This window comes from Ursus americanus, chromosome 26 (assembly GCF_024610735.1).
Source record: "Ursus americanus isolate L20-20 chromosome 26, mUrsAme1.1.p, whole genome shotgun sequence".
NCBI classification, from domain to species: Eukaryota; Metazoa; Chordata; class Mammalia; order Carnivora; family Ursidae; genus Ursus; species Ursus americanus.
In genome coordinates, this window is record NC_142152.1 from 35241345 (window position 1) to 35259573 (window position 18229).

An 18229-nucleotide genomic window follows, 5' to 3' on the forward strand; every position below is an offset into this window, starting at 1 on the left:
TTTGACATTATTGCATTTCTGAAGGTTAATCTGTGACACATAACAAAGAAACTGCTGTAATTCAACAAGAAAATACATGGAAACTAGGCGGTATAGCCTAGCAAACACAGGTGTTTTAACTTAAAATCAGAGTCTGATACAAAACTTGTTTAAACGCTGGTATTGGGGCACAGAACAGAACAGTTAGGCTTTGTGGGACAGAATATTGACCTATGTATGGGTTTTACTGAATGCGTGCAACAATGAGCCATGCTTATAATTGGGTGAAAATATACTTACAGGCCTATGAAAACTCTAAATGTTTTATTAAATTCAGGTTAGGAAAAAAAAATCTCATCAGTTACTTGTGGTAACTGAGGGTATCTGTCAGAATCGGAGTGAGGCTCTTTCAACTTTAAGCACAAAGACCTAGGGATGGGCACCAGTATTCGTGGTGAAGAATGCCATCAATGAAGAATAAGAGGCTCAGGAGTATAGTGAAAAGAGCTCTCTAAATGGGGGCGTAGAGAGGCCCAGATCCTAGTTTTGGCCCAATCCCCAGCCAGTTGTAGGACCCACAGCAAGTCACTCATCTCCCTGAGCCTCGTTTCTCAACTCTAAAACAAGTCATACCAGATCTCTAAAGGTTTTTCTGACTCCAAAATTGCAGGACAAGTTTAATCACAGCTTCTATTAACATGTATGATTCTCGCTATTTCAAATCTTCCTTCCACATTTCCGGAAGAAAATAATGTATTTCAACGATCTAAAAGGAATGGACGCTATTCAGAGACAAAAGAGTCCGTTAGTTGAAAAAAACTAAGTAATTCTGTAAAAATGCTTATTTCCTCATGATAGTAAGATGCTTTGGCAGAAGGAACAGTTCTCTGGTAAAGATAACCAAGACTGCTTCTGTAAATTAGGCCTAATCCAGAGTATTATCTGTGCTGGTATGTGAAGGGGTGCTATTGTAGTTCAAAGCGGAAACAACACTCCCAGAGCTTCTCCAAAAGGACGGTGAGAAAGTTCTCATCCTCGGGGTAAGGCTAGTAAACAGCTGTGCAAATGATAAGACACTGAGAATGCACGCTTTTAGCCATTCAAGTACTCCAAGCACAGACTCCTTTATCAAACACCGGGTATTGTCTTCCTCCCAACCTGTCAAAACGCAATTCCAGTTTGATCCCGGAACAGTAACTTACCCGGACGATCTAACTTCTCTCCCCCCCACCCCAGGGAGCAGCCGTCCGCAGGCCTGTTCCCTCTCCTATTCCTGCCGGCCGCTCTCACGCCCACCCCGGGGCGGTCGCAGCCCCGCAGCCGGGTAAACACGCGCCCGAGTCTCGGGAGCGGTTTCCCGGCGTCCTGGGAGCGGCGGGTCCCGCCCCTTGGAGCCCGGAGCCGGCCGGGCCGCCTTCGCGGCCACCTCGGGCCGCTCTCCCCGCCCCGAGCGCCACACCTCGCGCCTCTGCCCCCGGGACGACGGCGCACAGCCCAGTCTGCCCCTGGGAGCGCACTGGCACCGGCCAGTTCGCCGCCGCCGCCGTCGCCGCCGCCGCCTCAGCCCCAGACGGACGACTGCCCTGCCCGCCGGCGGCCCGGCGCCCCCCGCGGCGGCCCAGCCCCAGGCCGGCACCCCCACCTCCTAGGCACAGCCCCTTCCTTGCCGGGACGCCCCGCGCCGCGCCGGGCACAGCCTCGGCTCCCAGCCTCAGAGACACCGAGGGACACTCACCCCGGAGGTTCCTCCCGCCGCTGCTGCTGCTGCTGCCGCCGCTGGGACCGCGGCCGTCGCCCCCGCCGCCGCCACCAGCACCGCCGTCCGCACCGGCGCCAGCACCCCCGGCCATCCTCCTCCTGCCGCCGCCGCCGCCCTCTCCGCTCCTGTCAGTGGCTCAGGCTCCGGGGCTGCTCCAGGTTCCCCTCGCCGCCATTTTGACTCCTAGAGGGAGCAGGAGGGGCTCGCCTCGGCGCGGCCCTGGGGCGCCTGCGCGGCGCTGCGGAGCCGGCCCGAGCCCCCGCCCGCCCCCGCCGTCGCCGCGCCTACGGTCACGTGGGCCCACGGCGCGCGCGCGCGCGCGCCGGGCCGGAACGGAGACGCGGGTTCGCGGGTCTCGGGAGCGGTCGAAGCTGAAGGCGCGCGCATTATTTCTTCTCCACGCTGGGGAGCACAGCGCGGGACGCTCGGAGTTTGAAGCTCGTTGCAGCATCCCGCTTCCTTCGGGGAATTGTAACAAATCATTACATGTATCAGAATGGAATTATAATAAGTACGTTACTGGACGATCTGTTCAACCAATTCATGCTGCCATTCGGCGGCCGGCATCCTGATCGATCGCACATCTTGCATCCTTGTCAAAGAGAAGACAGCGCTTCCGCGGAAAACTCCTGGCGTTTCGGTGCCTTCTAGGCAGTTTATCTTTACCTCTGTCTGCGTGTACTTTTACAGACAGCACCTTGCTACTTGCTATAGAAGGTTTAAAACAAAAATCTCAAGGACACGGAAAAGTTTTCCTCAACAAAATGCCTCAGTAAATTAAGGACAAGAATTGATGGACGCGCACGATTTCTGCTTGGATGAGTCAAATCACTCTTCCCCGGATGGCCCTTGTCTGGGAATTTGCAATAATTGAAGCGATGCCATAACAAAAACACCTTATATTTATGAAGCACCTTATAGTACTTAAAACACCGTTAAATACATGGCTTCGTTTGAACACCAAGCCACCCTTTGAAGTAGTCGGGACAGGTATTATGGTTATAGCCGTTTTACAGCTAAGAAATAGCCTCGGAAATACTCAGTCGTTTGCCCGGGGGCACACACGGAGCTTTAATAAGCAGGCGTGAGCAAGCCCAGACTAGAGGTCCAGACATTCTGACCCTGGTCGCCAGGCACGTCACCCCTCACAGTTCTCAGGTAGGGCTTAGAAATTCCTGATGTATTTGTCCTCTGGGAATTTATTTAAAATCCTCTTGAAAGTATTTGCATTTTCAATCTCTGCCCACCCTTTGAGAAACAAGTTTTCCAAGTCACATCGTATCTTTCTGTTGCTCTCGAACCATCTCTAAGCTTACAAGAATAAGAGCAATTTCGAATTTTGTGATGTTTTTAATCATCTCTTTGTCCTTTACTATTTTCTCCAAGCATTTCATATGTGGTTGGAGAATTTAAGATTTTTTGACATCCTTCCAACCTTTATCCAAAAATGTAAAAATTGCTAAAAAGCTGTAATCCTGAGCTGCAGATGCTGACTTCCAACCTCATAGCAAATGGGGAGAGAGGGTCAGAATAGAAGTTCAGAGTTCCTCCCACTCCTGGAGAAAAGGGAAGCCCCAGACATGGTATAGGGTTAGAAGAACACTAGGGTCCTATGGAGAATGGGACCCCCTTCTCTCCTGAGCTCCCCCCACCTCCAATCCTCCTCTTCAACAGAGAAGACCCATTTAAAATTATTGAAATTTCCACAGGAATCTGGTCCATAACAGATGTGGCAGGCAGGTGGTTGACCAAAAAGGACTTAGGGCCTGTCCCCCTGCATCTTGGCAGGCAAAAAGGGGTGCAACTCAGCTTCCACCTTCTCACTCCCCTCTTCTTTGCTCTCTTCCTCAGAAATGTCATTGCTTACAGCAATAATCTGGTGCTCCGGGTGATCTGCAGAGGACCAGAACCCGACCTCAGGCGGAAGGTTACAGATGGTTGGCGTTGAAAGTCAGCCAAACTGAGCATGAATTGGCAGGACAACTTGAGGTGGGTCACAGGGACTGCAATCTCCCGGTGGTCACTGTTCCAGGCCACGATTTCTACTACATCACACTTATCTTTGGCTCCTCCATGAGGCAAAGCACGGTCAAAGCCAGCACATGCCCCACCTTATCCTCTTCTTCAGCCTTAAAGGTGAAAGAGCAGGTATGGCTAGAGAGTTCATCACCAAAGCAAAAATGGAGCGGGGACCTGCAGACCCCTGCCTGACATAACCTGCATGACTCTGGAACGCTGGGGGGGGGGGGGCGGCTGTGTTGCAAGGTAGTTTCCATTAGTTTATCTTTCTCTTAATCAGCTAAGTATTAAGTTAACTGAACGAGTTGTTACTCGTAACTTTTAGTTACAAACTAAAAGTCCATTGTCCATACCCCTTCTTGATAATTCATTAAAAAAGATCAGTTCCCATCATTGCACTTTCTCACTTATTCCTGATCCTCCTTACTTGACTTTGGTTCTGTTTCCTAGACACAATTTTAAAAACAAAATTAAAATAAAACCAACAAGAATATGAATCCAAAATTCTATCAAAGGCTTTTTATTTTTGTTTTTAAGGGAAGTGGGCAGAGGGAGAGGGAGAGAGAGAATCTCAAGTAAGCTCCACAGCCAGAATGGAGCAGAGGCTGGGCTGGATCTCGCCACCCTGAGATCATGATCTGAGCGGAACTCAAGAGTCATACGCTTAACTGACTGAGCCACCCAGGTGCCCCTCTCAAAGGCTTTTTGAAATGCCAAGTAAGGTCTGCTAGATCTACCTTGTCCTTTTGTCCATCTGCACGTTCAGAGAACTCTAATAGACTAGGTGGGTATGATTCACCTTCACAAAACCCAAGCATAAGTGTTCCATGATTTTTTCCACCCTTTAATTCATCCACCTTGTAGTTTCTTATTATACCACTTAGCTACACTTTCAAGATACTGAAATAACTCAGTTTACACATTCATCAGAGTTTAGATGTGTCTAGTTTTCGTCCAAAACGTTTTTTAAAGCCTCCAACACCATGTGCCAAGCATGCTCAGGCTGAAAAAATAAATGATTCTTTGCCCTTGAGGAGCTTAGAGCCTAAATAGGAAGACAGACTAGAGGAAAAATGGCTAGTGCTAAGATAATATTCGGTAGTGATGAACAGAATGGGTCCTAGAGTCATACAGATCTGGGTGACATCTGACACAAACCAGGCCAAAGTTGTTTCTGGAAATTTCTTTTTTTTTTTTTTAATATTTTATTTATTTATTTGACAGAGACAGAGACAGCCAACGAGAGAGGGAACACAAGCAGGGGGAGCGGGAGAGGAAGAAGCAGGCTCATAGCAGAGGAGCATGATGTGGGGCTCGATCCCACAACGCCGGGATCACGCCCTGAGCCGAAGGCAGACGCTTAACCACTGTGCCACCCAGGCGCCCCTGGAAATTTCTGCCAGGCTATCCTAGGATATGTTTTCCTCTTAAACTATTTCTCTAAATTATGACTTTAAAGGACAATGTAGATTTTCTTCTTCACCTCTGAGGCGAAAGCCAAGACCAGTAGGAATGAAGACCACGAGCAGAAACTGAGAGCTTATAGAAGGGGAAGCCATGACATCATTTGACCTTTTGGGCATGGTTGTGCCCTAAACCAGTCCACATCTGGTTTTCTTGTGTTTATGAGCCATTAAGGTGCCCTTACTTACCCCTTTTTAAAATCTTAAACTGGCTGGGAGTGGGCAAAAACAGTGGGATTCTGTCACGTGGAATCAAGAGTCCTTAATTCGTGTTCTGTTCCTCCTTCTGCTCACTCCGTCAGCAAATGGTAGCCCAGCCACCCTATCCACCTGGACACCTGTGCTGAAAACCTGAGTCATTCCTTGCATTAACTGTTTATTCCATTTTCTCCTGCTCCATTCTGTTCCTTCCTTTTTCTACAATACGTAACCATCCACTGAAGCCCCCTCTATGCTCTTTTCTGGAATACAGTATGGAAGCTGGGTTTTTTGTTTTTTTGGTTTTTTTTGTTTTGTTTTTGTTTTTTGAGAGAGAGAAAGAGAGTGAACAAGTGGGGGAGGGACAAAGGGAGAGGAAGAGAGACAATCCTAAACAGGCTCCATGCTCAGTGTGGAGCCCAACTCAGGGCTCAATCTCATGACCCTGAGATTATGACCAGAGCTGAAATGAAGAGTTGGACACTTAACCGACTGAGCCACCCAGCCACTGCAGGAAGCTGGGTTTTTGAAATCATGATACAAAGGAAAATTCTATTTCTTCTTTTGCTTTGCTTATAATGATTCTGTTTGCAAGTGTTTCTCTGACTCTCCTGGAGTCTAAAATATTAGGTGAAAAGAAAACACATGTGTCAAAGTGCCCAGAAGAGTGACTGGTACCTTGAAAGATGTGAAAGATGTCTTCCCTATCCCAGGAAGAAAGAAACATTTTTATCACCAGGGACACATATGTTTGAGAGTCAAAGATTAGGGGAAATGTATACAAACAAATCGTGTTCAACGAAGCCATATCTTCCTAGTCACTTTACAATTAACTGGTCTGACTCAAGATACTTTGTCTTGTCCTATTTCCTCTATTTAACTACTCCTTGTCCAGATTAGTATATAGGTGTTTTGCTCCAACTGCTTCTTTGGGTCTTCGTTTCCTATGGCAGCTCCCATGTACATGCAAAAATCTGAATGCTTTTCTCTTGTTAATATGTTTATGTTGATTTAATTCTCAGTCCCAGCCAGAGACCCTAAGGAGGTAAGAGGTAAAGTTTTGCCCCCCACACATGAATGCAACTACATTTAAAATATGAAACTTGGGGTGCCTGGGTGGCTTAGTCATTAAGCGTCTTCCTTCGGCTCAGGTCATGATTCCAGGGTCCTGGGATCGAGCCCTGCATAGGACTCCCCGCTCAGTGGGAAGCCTGCTTCTCCCTCTCCCATTCCCCCTGCTTGTGTTCCCTCTCTCGCTGTGTCTCTCTCTGTCAAATAAATAAAATCTTTAAAAAAAATAAAATAAAGTATGAACCTCAGTTCATGAAGTACACAATAAGGAAAGTGAAAAGACAAGCCACCTGATGAAAAAGATATTTGTAATACATAAAAACAAAAACAAAAGGCTTATATCCAAAATATATAAAGAATTCCATAAAAAAGACATCCCAATAAAAAAATGGACCAAAGATTTGAGAAAATGAGGAATTCAAATGAGACAAACGAGGTGTTCAATCATATTAGTATAAAGGAAATCAACTTAGAGCTGCAATAAGATAAAGTTAACGACTCATCAGCTTGGTAAACATGAAAAAAAGAGACAATTTCAAGTGCTGATGAGGATTAGATTAATAGGAATTCTGTACACTGCTGGTGAGACTGAGAATAGGAAGAAAAGGTTTATTTATTTATTTGAGAGAAAGATTCGGGGGGAGGGGAAGAAGGCGAAGGAGAGAGAAACTCAAGCAGACTCTGGGCTGAGCGTGAAGCCCGGTAAGGGGCTTGATCTCACAACCCTGAGATCACAACCTGAGCCAAAACCAACAGTCGGACACATAACTGACTGTACCACCCAGGCACCCCTAGGAAGAACCACTTGTGAAAGCAGTTTGGCATTATGCAGGAAAGATGAAAATTGGCTTGTTCTATGGCTCAGCAATTCTAACATTAGGTATACAGAGAAACTTATGCCCACGTACACAAGAGATATGAACAAGAAGGTTCATAGCAGCATTGTTTATATGAGTCAAAAAGTGATAACAATGTAAATATCCAGAAATAAGAGCAGGGATAAAATGTGGTATGTTAATGCATTACGTGAAATTAAGGTATAAAAAACATAGATGAATCTTACAAACGTGGTGTTAAGCCAAAGAAGCAAGACACAGAAGTGATCGTACAAGATAATACCATGTATTGTATTATTGTATTCCAGCCTTTCTAAGGTGCACTTTTTCTTTCTTTCTTTCTTTTTTTTACATTTTTTAACAAATGTAAAAATTTGTTGACCAAATTTCAGTTGATGACGTCTTAGCACTGAGTCCTGATTTGGTGAAGATATTTTCTTTTTTCTCAGTGGGACATTAAATAATGGCATCTTAAATTCTATAAAATTAAAAACAGGCAAAGCTTGGGGCACCTGCCTGGCTCAGTTGGAAGAGCGAGTGCCTCTTGATCTCGGGGTCGTGAGTTCAAGCCCCATGTTGGGCGTAGAGATTACTTAAATAAATAAATAAACCTAAAAAAATTAAAACTTAACATTGTGTTTAAAAAAGAGCAGGTGAAGCTAAACCATTTGGTTTATAGATACATAAACCCTAAACTATATGGAAAAGCAAGGCTGAGTAATTGTGACACAATCTCAAGTATTGAAGATGCTATGGAACATTCTGAAGGTCTAATTGGCAAGGGTACACGGCCAATCCTTAATCCTTTGGAAGGACATATTTCCCTCACGAAACCTAGAGATGGAATTCACCTCAATTTACTCAGCATCCTGCTTCAAGTTACATTCTCACACATTGTCATTGTCTCACATCCATTTCCCACCTTCCTTTTTCTTCATAACGCCCTCATTTTTCCCAGTCATGTGTTCTGAGTGACATCAATCCCATGTTTTATACCTGGTTCCTGATTTAAGATTTTCAGCAAAAGCTCTTCCCCTGATTTTAAAGATTAGATCAGGGGAGGATATAGAACCCCATCAAGAACCAGGGTGTGGTGAAATGTTTGTTAGGACTTCTGGAAGAGAAAATCTCTTCCACAGAAGATACTGGAAGAGTCTTCCCCTCTTCCATTGACTATGACTGAAAAAGGTTATAGCCCCAGGAATTCTTTGAAATCATCTTGCTGCCCGAGGGAAGCCTGTCTTAAGGTAGTATTAACTTCAACCTTAAGGAAAACTGACACCTTGTGACATCATTAGAGATACTTAATCAGGCTTTACCTGAAACTAGTCCTACTTCTAGCCTTGGCAATTATGTGAGCTAATCAACTTTATTATGAGGTTTTTTGTGACATTCATTCAAAGTCATCTCAACTGATACTTATACTATTTCATTTAATCTCTATATCAGCATTCTAAGAGAACTATTATTATACCAACTTTGTCTGAGACTCTGCAGCTAGTAAATGATAGCGCTCAGGTCTGACCTTTGATCTTTTGGCTTTGACTGCCAATGTCTTTCCACTCTAGCATAACAGAAATCCATTGAAGAATTTCTGTGTGTGGTTAACGAGAGGAAGAGGAATGCCAAATTTAAGAAAGAAAAGGTGATAGAAGAAAACTAAAAAAGTGTTCATCACATGTAATTTCTTTTGAAAAAAGAATAGAGCAGTTCTTTCTCAGAGTTCTTTGTAATAATGAATGGAGGCTTTCGTTGGATCTCTCATAAGCATTGGGCTGGCAATTCAAAAGTATGTTACTGATGTTACCAATTCATAACACTGAATGTTTTCCCCACCTTTGCAGCTCTTCTGCTTTTGCTGCTTGCTTATTTGAGTTTCTCTGTCTTTGAGGTCATGCAGTTGTGAAGACAGACACAAATAGACCCAGAGAGACACACTGCATTCTGCAAAGACCTTTGGTCCTTGATTAGCAATTAAAGGTGTTTTTCTAGAAAGTAGAGAAGTCAAGATGTTTGGACTTGAGGTAGTGCAGTCTTAATTCATTATATAATTTTCTAGAACCCTAACACCAGTTTGTTTAGAGCATGAACATTTATAAAAATCACATTAAAAAGAAGTCAGTGGGCGAGTGTGCCTTTCTTACTCATTGTATACATAGAGCTCAAAAATAAAAAAGCCTGATCTCTAGGCTACAGCTCTAATTAGGCCCTTTCATGCAACTGCCGCAGGAAGGTCCCATATTGTAGGTCACTAAGAATACATTGAATCCAGGGCCCTCTAAGCCCTTTATTGAAAATTGTAGAGGTTTAAGTTAACAGTGTTAGTCTTTTGTGACTTGGAGAAATTAAACGGAGGAAAGTTGTTGTACCTGTAATTTGAGAAGCTAGAAGTGCCACCTCCTGGGTTAGGGGTAGGCGGTAGGGAGCTTAATTGTGTTGTGGCTGAATTTGGAGTCAGATTTACTGAGGCAGTCAAAAGTAATTTAAAGGTTTTTGTTTTTAATCACAGAGGAAGACCTAAAATGCTTGATTCTCACATCAACAGCATTCTAGTCTAAACTTTTAAGATTGGGAATGGTTCAGCCGGAGTTGTCTCTTATCCAGCTCGTTCTTAGCTTACTTCAGCATTGTTTGTTACCTCTTTTTAATTTAGAAAAGGGGGGTAAAACCTGAAGAAAAAAAGACTTGACTAATATAGTCTTCATTAAGACCCTTTTGATTGCAAGGGATAGAAATCCAGCTCCCACTATTTAATCCAAAAGCAGTATTCATCATAAAGAAAATAAAGAGTGGCCCAAAATTCAAGGACAAACACTCCTGCTAGCTTTAGGAACATTCAGAACCAGGGATTTGAATATGGTCTGAATGTTTCTTCTGTCCCTTATCTCTATGTCTTTCCAGTGGCCTGCCTTCATTATTAACTCACCATGGAAGGGCTTTCTCCACAGGTAGAAAAACAAAAACAAAAACAAAAACAAAACATGGCTCCTAAGTTAGACCATCCATTGCATAAAGCGGTCTTGAGTTCCAGCCTGCTGGTCCCAAGCATAACATCCCTGGAGAAGGGCTCTTCGCCCTGGTATTTGTCAGGAACCCAGCTTTAAACTAATCAACTGAGGCCAGGAAATAGGGCAAGGCTGTATTAAATCAGCTCTTACAGGATTCATTATGTAACCAAGTGTTCAAACTATGCCTGGGGATTTAGGAGTCCCCTAGACACTTTTAGGGGGCTTGCAATGTCAAAATTATTTTCATTAAAAACAATTAAACAAAAATTACTTTTATAATAATACTAAGATACTTGACTTTTTCTCTTATTCTCTGAAGAGTGTACAGGGGAATTTTCCAGAGGCTGCATGACATGGGATATCAGAATAGATTGAGTGCAAAAGCAGATGGGAGAATTCAGGTGGCCTAATCTTCTATTAAATCGGACATTAAAGAGATTTTAAAAAGTAAAAGAATGCCACTCTTTTTGCTGTTGTTGACATAAAATGAACAAACCTTTTATAATTTCTAAAAAAAAAAAAAGAAGAGAGTTTTATTTGAGCCCAAGTGAGGATAGCTTCCCAGAATACATAATCTTCACAAGTAAGAGAGTGCTCCAGAGAAGGGATGTTTAATACAGGATTATATATGTTTTTTGTTACATCAAGAGTTACAAGTCATCAGGATGAAAGGCATTCCACAAAATTATAAACTTTATCTTATGCTTTTAGTTTGTGCAAGGTTACAGGCTTTAGAGGGATGGGAACAGAACTTAGGGAGCTTTTTACTCTTATCTTTAGCTCGAATTGTTTTTTAGGTTATTTGCTAATGAAGCAGATGTACAATGTATGCTTGGGGCAGAAATGGAGCTCATGCTTTGAAGTCATTCTGACCATGCTAAAAATTAAAATATAGCTTCCCTGGGGTCCCAGGAGCAGCACCTACAAAACATGAAAAGTTGAAAATTTCCCTTAACACTATTTTTTAAAAAGATTTTATTTATTTATTTGAGAGAGCGCAAGCCAGAGAGCAGAAGCAGGGGGAGCAGCAGAGGGAGAGCAAGAAGCAGATTCCCCGCTGAGCAGGGAGCCCGATGCGGGACTCAATCCCAGGGTCCTGGGCTCATTACCAGAGCCGAAGGCCAATGCTTAACGGACTGAGCCACCCAGGCACCCAAGAATCCCCACTAATTTTTAAGGCGATCCTGAGATTAGCAAGTTTGTGAACCATGAATGTATCCATGGCCACTTCCTTGATTTTTCTAAGCCTCAGTTTCTTCATCTGTAAATGGGGATAATAACAATGCCTACCTCATAGAGGTATTGGAGAATGAAGGCGGTTAATACTTAAAAAGTGCTTAGAGCAGTGCTGTAGAAGAGTTAAATCATCATCATAATAATAGCTGCCACCACCATGTGGATGGGGGAGGGGCAGTTCTTAGGAAAGAGAGTCTAGAAGATGATGTGATATGTCAACAACATTGGAACCAAAAGATAACCAATCAGAAAATCAAAAGAAAGTATCAAGGACCTGTGTTAAGGCAGATACTACACGAAAAGAAGTGCAAGGGTAGAAATTATCTCATTACTTGGGCTCTGTGTCTTGATTTAGTAATTTGAGTTTCTCCAACAACGAGCCTAAGTGTCAGGGTTCCAACTTTCCCCATGTGGCTTCTCTTTAAGTCTCCTTTGAGTATTTGCTATCCCCTAACCTACAACTGGCCCTTGCCTGTCAGTGATACATGGATGAGTATGAATGCCCACTATTTGACACTTTAGGTGCCAAAGGCACAGTTAATCCTCTTGGCATTCCTGAATGGTAGGCATTATTAACTCAATTTCAGGCTGAGAGAGAATGTGAGCGGCCCAATGTGACACAGTTAAAAAAGAACAGAGCCAGGAATTAAACCTGGATTTGCCAGACCATGGAGTCCAACATTTTCCCAGTATTCCATCTCATCTGCTGTCTAGAGAGAGGGAAAGAAAGTCCTTAATGAGAAACAAACTCTTCTATTTCACAGTTAGAGATAAAAGGTTTAATCACACTTTTCCTCTTTTTCTAAAATTGATTTAACTTACCTCATTGTGTAAGATTAAGGTGTGTTGATTTGATGCATTTATATACTGCAGTATGATCGCCACCGTAGCTCTAGCTCACACCTCTATCGCATTGCATAATAATTGTTTCTTTTTTATGGTGAGACCGTTTAGTCTTTTAGCAATTTTGAAGTACGGAATGCAGTATTGTTGACTGTAATCACCGTGCTGTGCATTAGATCTCCAGAACTTATTCATCTTTTAGTTGCAGCTTGTACCCTTTATCAGCATCTCCCCATTTTCCCAAACCCCAGCCCCTGGTAACCCCCATTTTACCCTCTGTTTCCATGAGTTCAGCTCTTTTAGATTCCAGATGTAAGTGATATCAGCCAGTATCTGTCTTTGTCTGGCTTATCTCAGTAAGCATAATGTTCTCCAGCTCTATCCATGTTGTGGCAAATGGCAGGATTTCCTTCTTTCTCATGGCTGAATAATATTCCATTGTGTACACACATACATGTATGTGTGCATACATGTGCGTGTGTACGTGCGTGTATGTATCACAACTTCTTTATCCATTCATCCTTTGACAGACAATTAGGTTAGGTTGTTTCCATATTTTTTTTATGAATAACTCAAGGCAATTTTTAAAAAGATTTTATTTATTTCTTAGAGAGAGAGAGAGTGCGAAAGCACACAAGAGAGGGGGAGGGGCAGTGGAAGAAGCAGACTCCCCTCTGAGCAGGGAGCCGAAGATCATGACTTGAGCCAAAGGCAAACGCCTAACTGACCCCGAGATCAAGAGTTGCATGCACTACCTACTAAGCCAGGCTAGTGCCCCACCAACTATATTTTTAGATGTGTTTATTTTTCCTTTTGGTTCCTTCAGTTTTTTTCTTCAAGTATTTTGAAGTGTTATTAGTGCATACACACTTAGGAGTTTTACATCCTCCTATGAATTGTTCTTGCTCTGATATTTACTTTGTCTGACAGTATAGCCACTCCAGTTTTCTCTATCACTATTTGCATGCAATATCTCTTCCCATCATTGTACTTTTAGTCTATCTATATCTTCATCTTTAAAGTGGGTTTCTTTTAGACAGTATATAGTCGGGTCTTTTTTAAAAAATCTGATCTGACAATTTTTGCTTTTTATGACTTTTATTTATTTATGTTTAATATAAATGGTCTAAACACATGTACCTTTTATAGTCATCAACCATGTGGTCCAGTCTCAGATATGTCAATTAAGACCTAGAATTTGTCACCCAAAAACAATTTCAAAATTACAAGTTTTCCGTTTCAATTTTTCAGATATCCCAGAGGGGACTCATAGACTGTAGCAATCCTTCTCAAAATTCTCCTTCATTATTCTTTCTATGTTACTCACAAAGTGTAACTGTTCACATGTTCGCACTCCTTTCTTTTCAATTCTTCAGAAGTTTGATCCCGACAGTATCTTCGAAAGGGTATTTCTGATACCCCTCTTGGACAGTGAAGGAGAGAAAGAAATTGAGTAGGCAAAACTGGAGTCCTCTTTGGTCCATAGAAGGAGAGACACATCTGGGAACAATTATATGTTAATACATTTTGTCCAGTTGTCTCTCCCATGGTTAATCTCATGGCTGCAGAGAGACACCCGATGTTTAAATTTCCCACCACGCATTCATTCCCTCTTTTCACAATCCAGTACCTCCCCTGCCTATTTTGTCAGCCTCTGCTGTGTGGGAGAGGGTATAATTCCTCTCAACATTTAATCTTCCACTCTCTCCAGACAGTGTCTTTAGTAGGGAAAGGAAAAGAGAGCACAGAGGTGTGAGCATTCATTCATTCATTCAACAAACATTTACTGGATACCCACTATGTGTGAGGTACTCTTTGGAGTGCTTTCTGGTAAGCAAATCTGACAGAACTCCTGCCCTCACAGCACTCACCTCCTAGCGAAAGAGACACATGATGAACAAACAAAATGTATAAGTTTAGATGGTGCTTATGGGCCATGAAGAAAATCAAGCAGAGAAGGGGAAAGAGAGCAGTTGGAAGCAAGGTGAGGGCTGTTTTTTGCAGGTAGTCCAAGGACTTAATGATGTAAGGGAGCGAGATGTGAGGATGTGTTGGGGAGATTTTCCAGGCAGGGACCAGGAAGCAAGACAGAAAAATCTAGGTGGATTCAAGAGACCAGTGTGGATTGGGCATGATCAACAAAGGGAAGAGTGGAGACACGAAGATGAGGTTAGGGAGGTGGCCAGGCACTTTCATGCAGGACCTGAATTGCTCAGGGTAAGATTCTAGAGCAGAGCAGAGCTGTGCAAGAAAAATGTGTGAACTCTATCTGTAATTTTAAACTTTATAGTACCCATGTTAAAAGAACTAAAAAGAAATGGGTAAAATTAATATTTAAAGTGTATTTTTAAACCAAGTATATCTAAAATTGTATCATGTCAAATGTGTAATCAATATAAAAATTTTATTAATGAGATATTTTGCATTCTTTTTTCTTACTAAATGCAATGGACTGAATGCTTGTATTCCCCTCCCCCAAATTCATATGTTGAAATCCTGACTCTCTCTCTCTTTTTTAAAAAAAGATTTCTTATTTATTTATTTGACAGAGAGACAGCGAGAGAAGGAACACAAGCAAGGTGAGTGTGAGAGGGAGAAGCAGGCTTCCCGCCAAGCAGGAAGCCTGATGCAGGGCTTGATCCCAGGACACTGGGATCATGACCTGAGCCAAAGGCAGACGCTTAATGGCTGAGCCACCCAGGTGCCCCTGAAATCCTGACTCTTAATGAGATGGTATTTGGAGGTGGGGCCTCTGGGAGGTGATTAGCTTATGAGGGTGGAGCCCTCATGAATGGGATTCATGCCCTTATAGAAGAGATCCCAGAGAGCTCCCATGGCCCTTCTGCCCTGTGTGGACACAGTCTGACAGCTGCATGAACCAGGAAGTGAGCTTTCACCAGACACCAAATCTGCCTATGCCTTGATATTGGACTTCCCAGCCTCTAGGACTGTGAGGAAGAAATGTTTGTTACTTAAGCCCCTAGTCTGCAGTACTTTGTTATAGCAGCCTGAACAGACTAAGGCACTAAATTTTTGTACTTGGCGGTTACAGTCACAATTCAATTTGGATACTAGTTTTCATCCAAAATACTTCATCTATATTTAGATTTCATAGAATGTATAGGTGAAAAAGTAGATCGAAATACCCAAGTTGTTCCCAATACAGAAGTTGTCTAATAACTGAATCAGGTATCAAGTTTTCAAATTCAAATTAAATAATACCAAAAATTCTGTTCTTCAGTGGCATTTGCCACATTCCAAGGGCTCAGAAGCCACAGAAGTCTAGTAGATATTATATTGGATAGCACATGTGGTTGGTGGGTATCAATTACTGAAATGACCTCTCACTATATTTCTCCACAGAGCATCCAGGGTGATCTTTGAAAAATGGAAATCAGTTCACATTGCCCCTGCTTAGAACATCTATTGGCTTCCCATGACATTTAGTAAATCCCAATGACTCAAGTGGGGCATCCATTTTGAGGCAGATGAAGAGCTCCTGTGTTTACCAATCCTTCTTCCTGAAATCACATTATAATGATAGTAAAGAAGTAAAAGAGGAATCAATCCATGAGTGAAATGAGAGGTGGAAGAGCAGGTCTATATTAGCAAATCAAATTTTGGTGAATCTAAGACGGAAGGTAAATGTGATTACACTGATTGGTAAAGCAGAGAAGAAAGAGCCACAGCTCTGAACACACAAGAAGCTTCAGGGGACAAGAGGGACGCCTTCCATTTAAATGATCCCAGCTACTTAAATAATCGGCTACAAAGACCTGGAGTGGAAAGTTACCAGATCAAGGTAACTGATGGATAACAGTGGAAACGATGTGTGGGTCAGCTGCTCCTCTTCTTCTCTTTCAACTTTGTGCATATTTTGTCAGTGTTTGTCCTAGGTGGTGGCTAGAGAAGTCTTCTAAAGAAACTAAGTCATGTCCTGGGATGGCAGTAGTTGGGAAGCCCAGAGTAGAACCTTACTCACTTTGGCATGGGGTTGAGAGAGGAAGTCTTCCTTCCTGTCAGTTGACATAGTCAGCCTGCACATACAGATCATGTAATCAGCATTCTCATTCTGGAAAGAGACTGGTGATAGAAAAGAACCCAGGTAATTAATCTGGCTCCTCATATTCAAAAGCACAAAAGAACAACCGAAGGCCATAAGATAGCACAAAACCATCAGGGCCAAAATGAATTAAGAATTAAGAATGAATTAAGAATTCACCCTAGGAGAAACAGAAATAGTTCAGGGAACAGCAGTGAACATTTTTTAAAAGTTCAAATTAATATTCTCAGAGAAATTTGAGGAGACAGTGCCCTTTAAAATATAAATAGATGACTATTAAAAAGAAAAAAACCCATATGGGGTGCCTGGCTGGCTCAGTCAGAAGAGTATGTGACTCTTGATCTCAGGGTCTTGAGTTTGAGCCCCACATTGGGTGTAGAGATTACTTAAAAATAAAATCTTTAAAAAAACCCAAATAATAAGTGTTGGAAATATAATTCTAAAATGGAAAACTCCACAGAAAGGCTAGAGGAAAAAGTCAAGGAAATCTCTCAGACTGTAGAAGAAGAGGACAAAAAGAGAAAAGTTGAAAGACAGAGATGACCCACAAAGAAGAGCCAACATACATCTAACAGGAGTTTCAGATTGAGAGTAGAAAAAAAGTAAATTTCCCAGAGCTAAAGAAAGAGCCACGTCCTTAAATTTGAAGGTCTCATCCAGTGCTAATCCATATGAATGATAGCCATAATTTGGAGAAACTTCACAAATCCAAAGACAAAGACTCCTAAAAAGATTCCAAAAAGAAAAAGAAAATCAGAGGTTGAGAATTATATCAGCATCACACTTCTTATCAGTTATACTATATACTAGAACACAAGGGAATAATGCCTTTAAAATTTCTGAGGCACAATGATTTTGAGTCTAGAATTTACAGCCAGCCAAATTAGCATTTAAGTGGGGGTGCAAGATAAAGTTTCTGTTTTATTTCCACTACTTACTTCACTTTTTTTATTACTACTGTTTTTTTTTTTTTTTCCCACTCAGTCCAAGGACTAGGGAAATTTATCATTTACAGACCATTCCTTAAAGAGCTGCTTAAGGATGTACTACAGGAAAATGAAATAGGAATCTAAGAAAGAGGAAGATAATCAGGTTGCAGGAGAGGGGCAATCAAAGGAAATTCTAGAATGCAATAGGCTTAAAAAGGAAATGGTGTGAAGAAACCGCATCATCTTAGAGAGCAGATCAAGGTTTATTACAGTATTATGTTAAAAAATCACAACACATGCCACTTTTCCTTCAAGAGCTACAAGTGCAGTGGCATCACCTTCTCCACTGGGTCCATACTAGTACTATTTGATCTTGCCGTGAATATTTTTTTATATTATCAGCACACTAGAGATAATTCTTCTTTGGTTTTGAATGTTGGGAATTAATTTATAGACAATGTATGGAAAACTTGATTAACATTAGAAAACAGAATATAAATGTTATAAACTCTGCCAATGAGAATTAATGCCCTTTGAGAGGTATAAGTGCAGTGGACAGAAAGACAAAGTGAAATTTAAGTGAAGGGTGTTGAGTCTTTTGCTTTACCCAGCAGAAAATTACGAGGTACTGTGTGTGGGGTTGGGGAGCTGGGCAGAGCAAGTAGGGGAGAGGGCAGTTTGGAAAGCGGAAGACACCAAGCCCAGGGGCACAGGGATGAGGAGTAACTGGGGTGGGATGTGCAGGGAGGTAGGAGAGGTATGGCAGGGAACGTGTGCAAACGTGGAGTTGAGCAAAAGGGGCTGAGCTGAAGGAAGGGGGTGGTA

The 18229-nt window shown here is 42.3% G+C and overlaps 2 protein-coding genes across 2 annotated transcripts in view; one reads left to right on the plus strand and one right to left on the minus strand.

Moving 5' to 3' along the window:
- The window catches only part of BTBD7 (BTB domain containing 7), a 78424-nt gene extending 76572 nt beyond the window's left edge, over positions 1 to 1852 (minus strand). The window contains exon 1 of the mRNA XM_045815823.2: positions 1715 to 1852. The gene's annotated coding sequence lies outside the window, so the exon portion shown is untranslated. The remainder of the gene's footprint in view (positions 1 to 1714) is intronic.
- LOC148107716 (uncharacterized) lies at positions 1062 to 17450 on the plus strand. Its single transcript, XM_087855934.1, has 5 exons — positions 1062 to 1118; positions 1216 to 2728; positions 3590 to 3727; positions 14962 to 14991; positions 15776 to 17450. The coding sequence occupies exons 1-2, from the start codon at positions 1062 to 1064 to the stop codon at positions 2308 to 2310; spliced, it is 1152 nt and encodes a 383-aa protein (XP_087712060.1). The 3' UTR covers positions 2311 to 2728; positions 3590 to 3727; positions 14962 to 14991; positions 15776 to 17450.
- The last annotated feature ends 779 nt before the right edge of the window (positions 17451 to 18229 follow it).

Coding starts and splice junctions, on each gene's coding strand:
- LOC148107716 (XM_087855934.1), top strand. CDS start 1,062: ATGCACGCTTTTAGCCATTCAAGTACTCCAAGCACAGACTCCTTTATC. Junction 1,119..1,215: donor ACTCCTTTATCAAACACCGG/GTATTGTCTTCC, acceptor CCCCCACCCCAG/GGAGCAGCCGTCCGCAGGCC.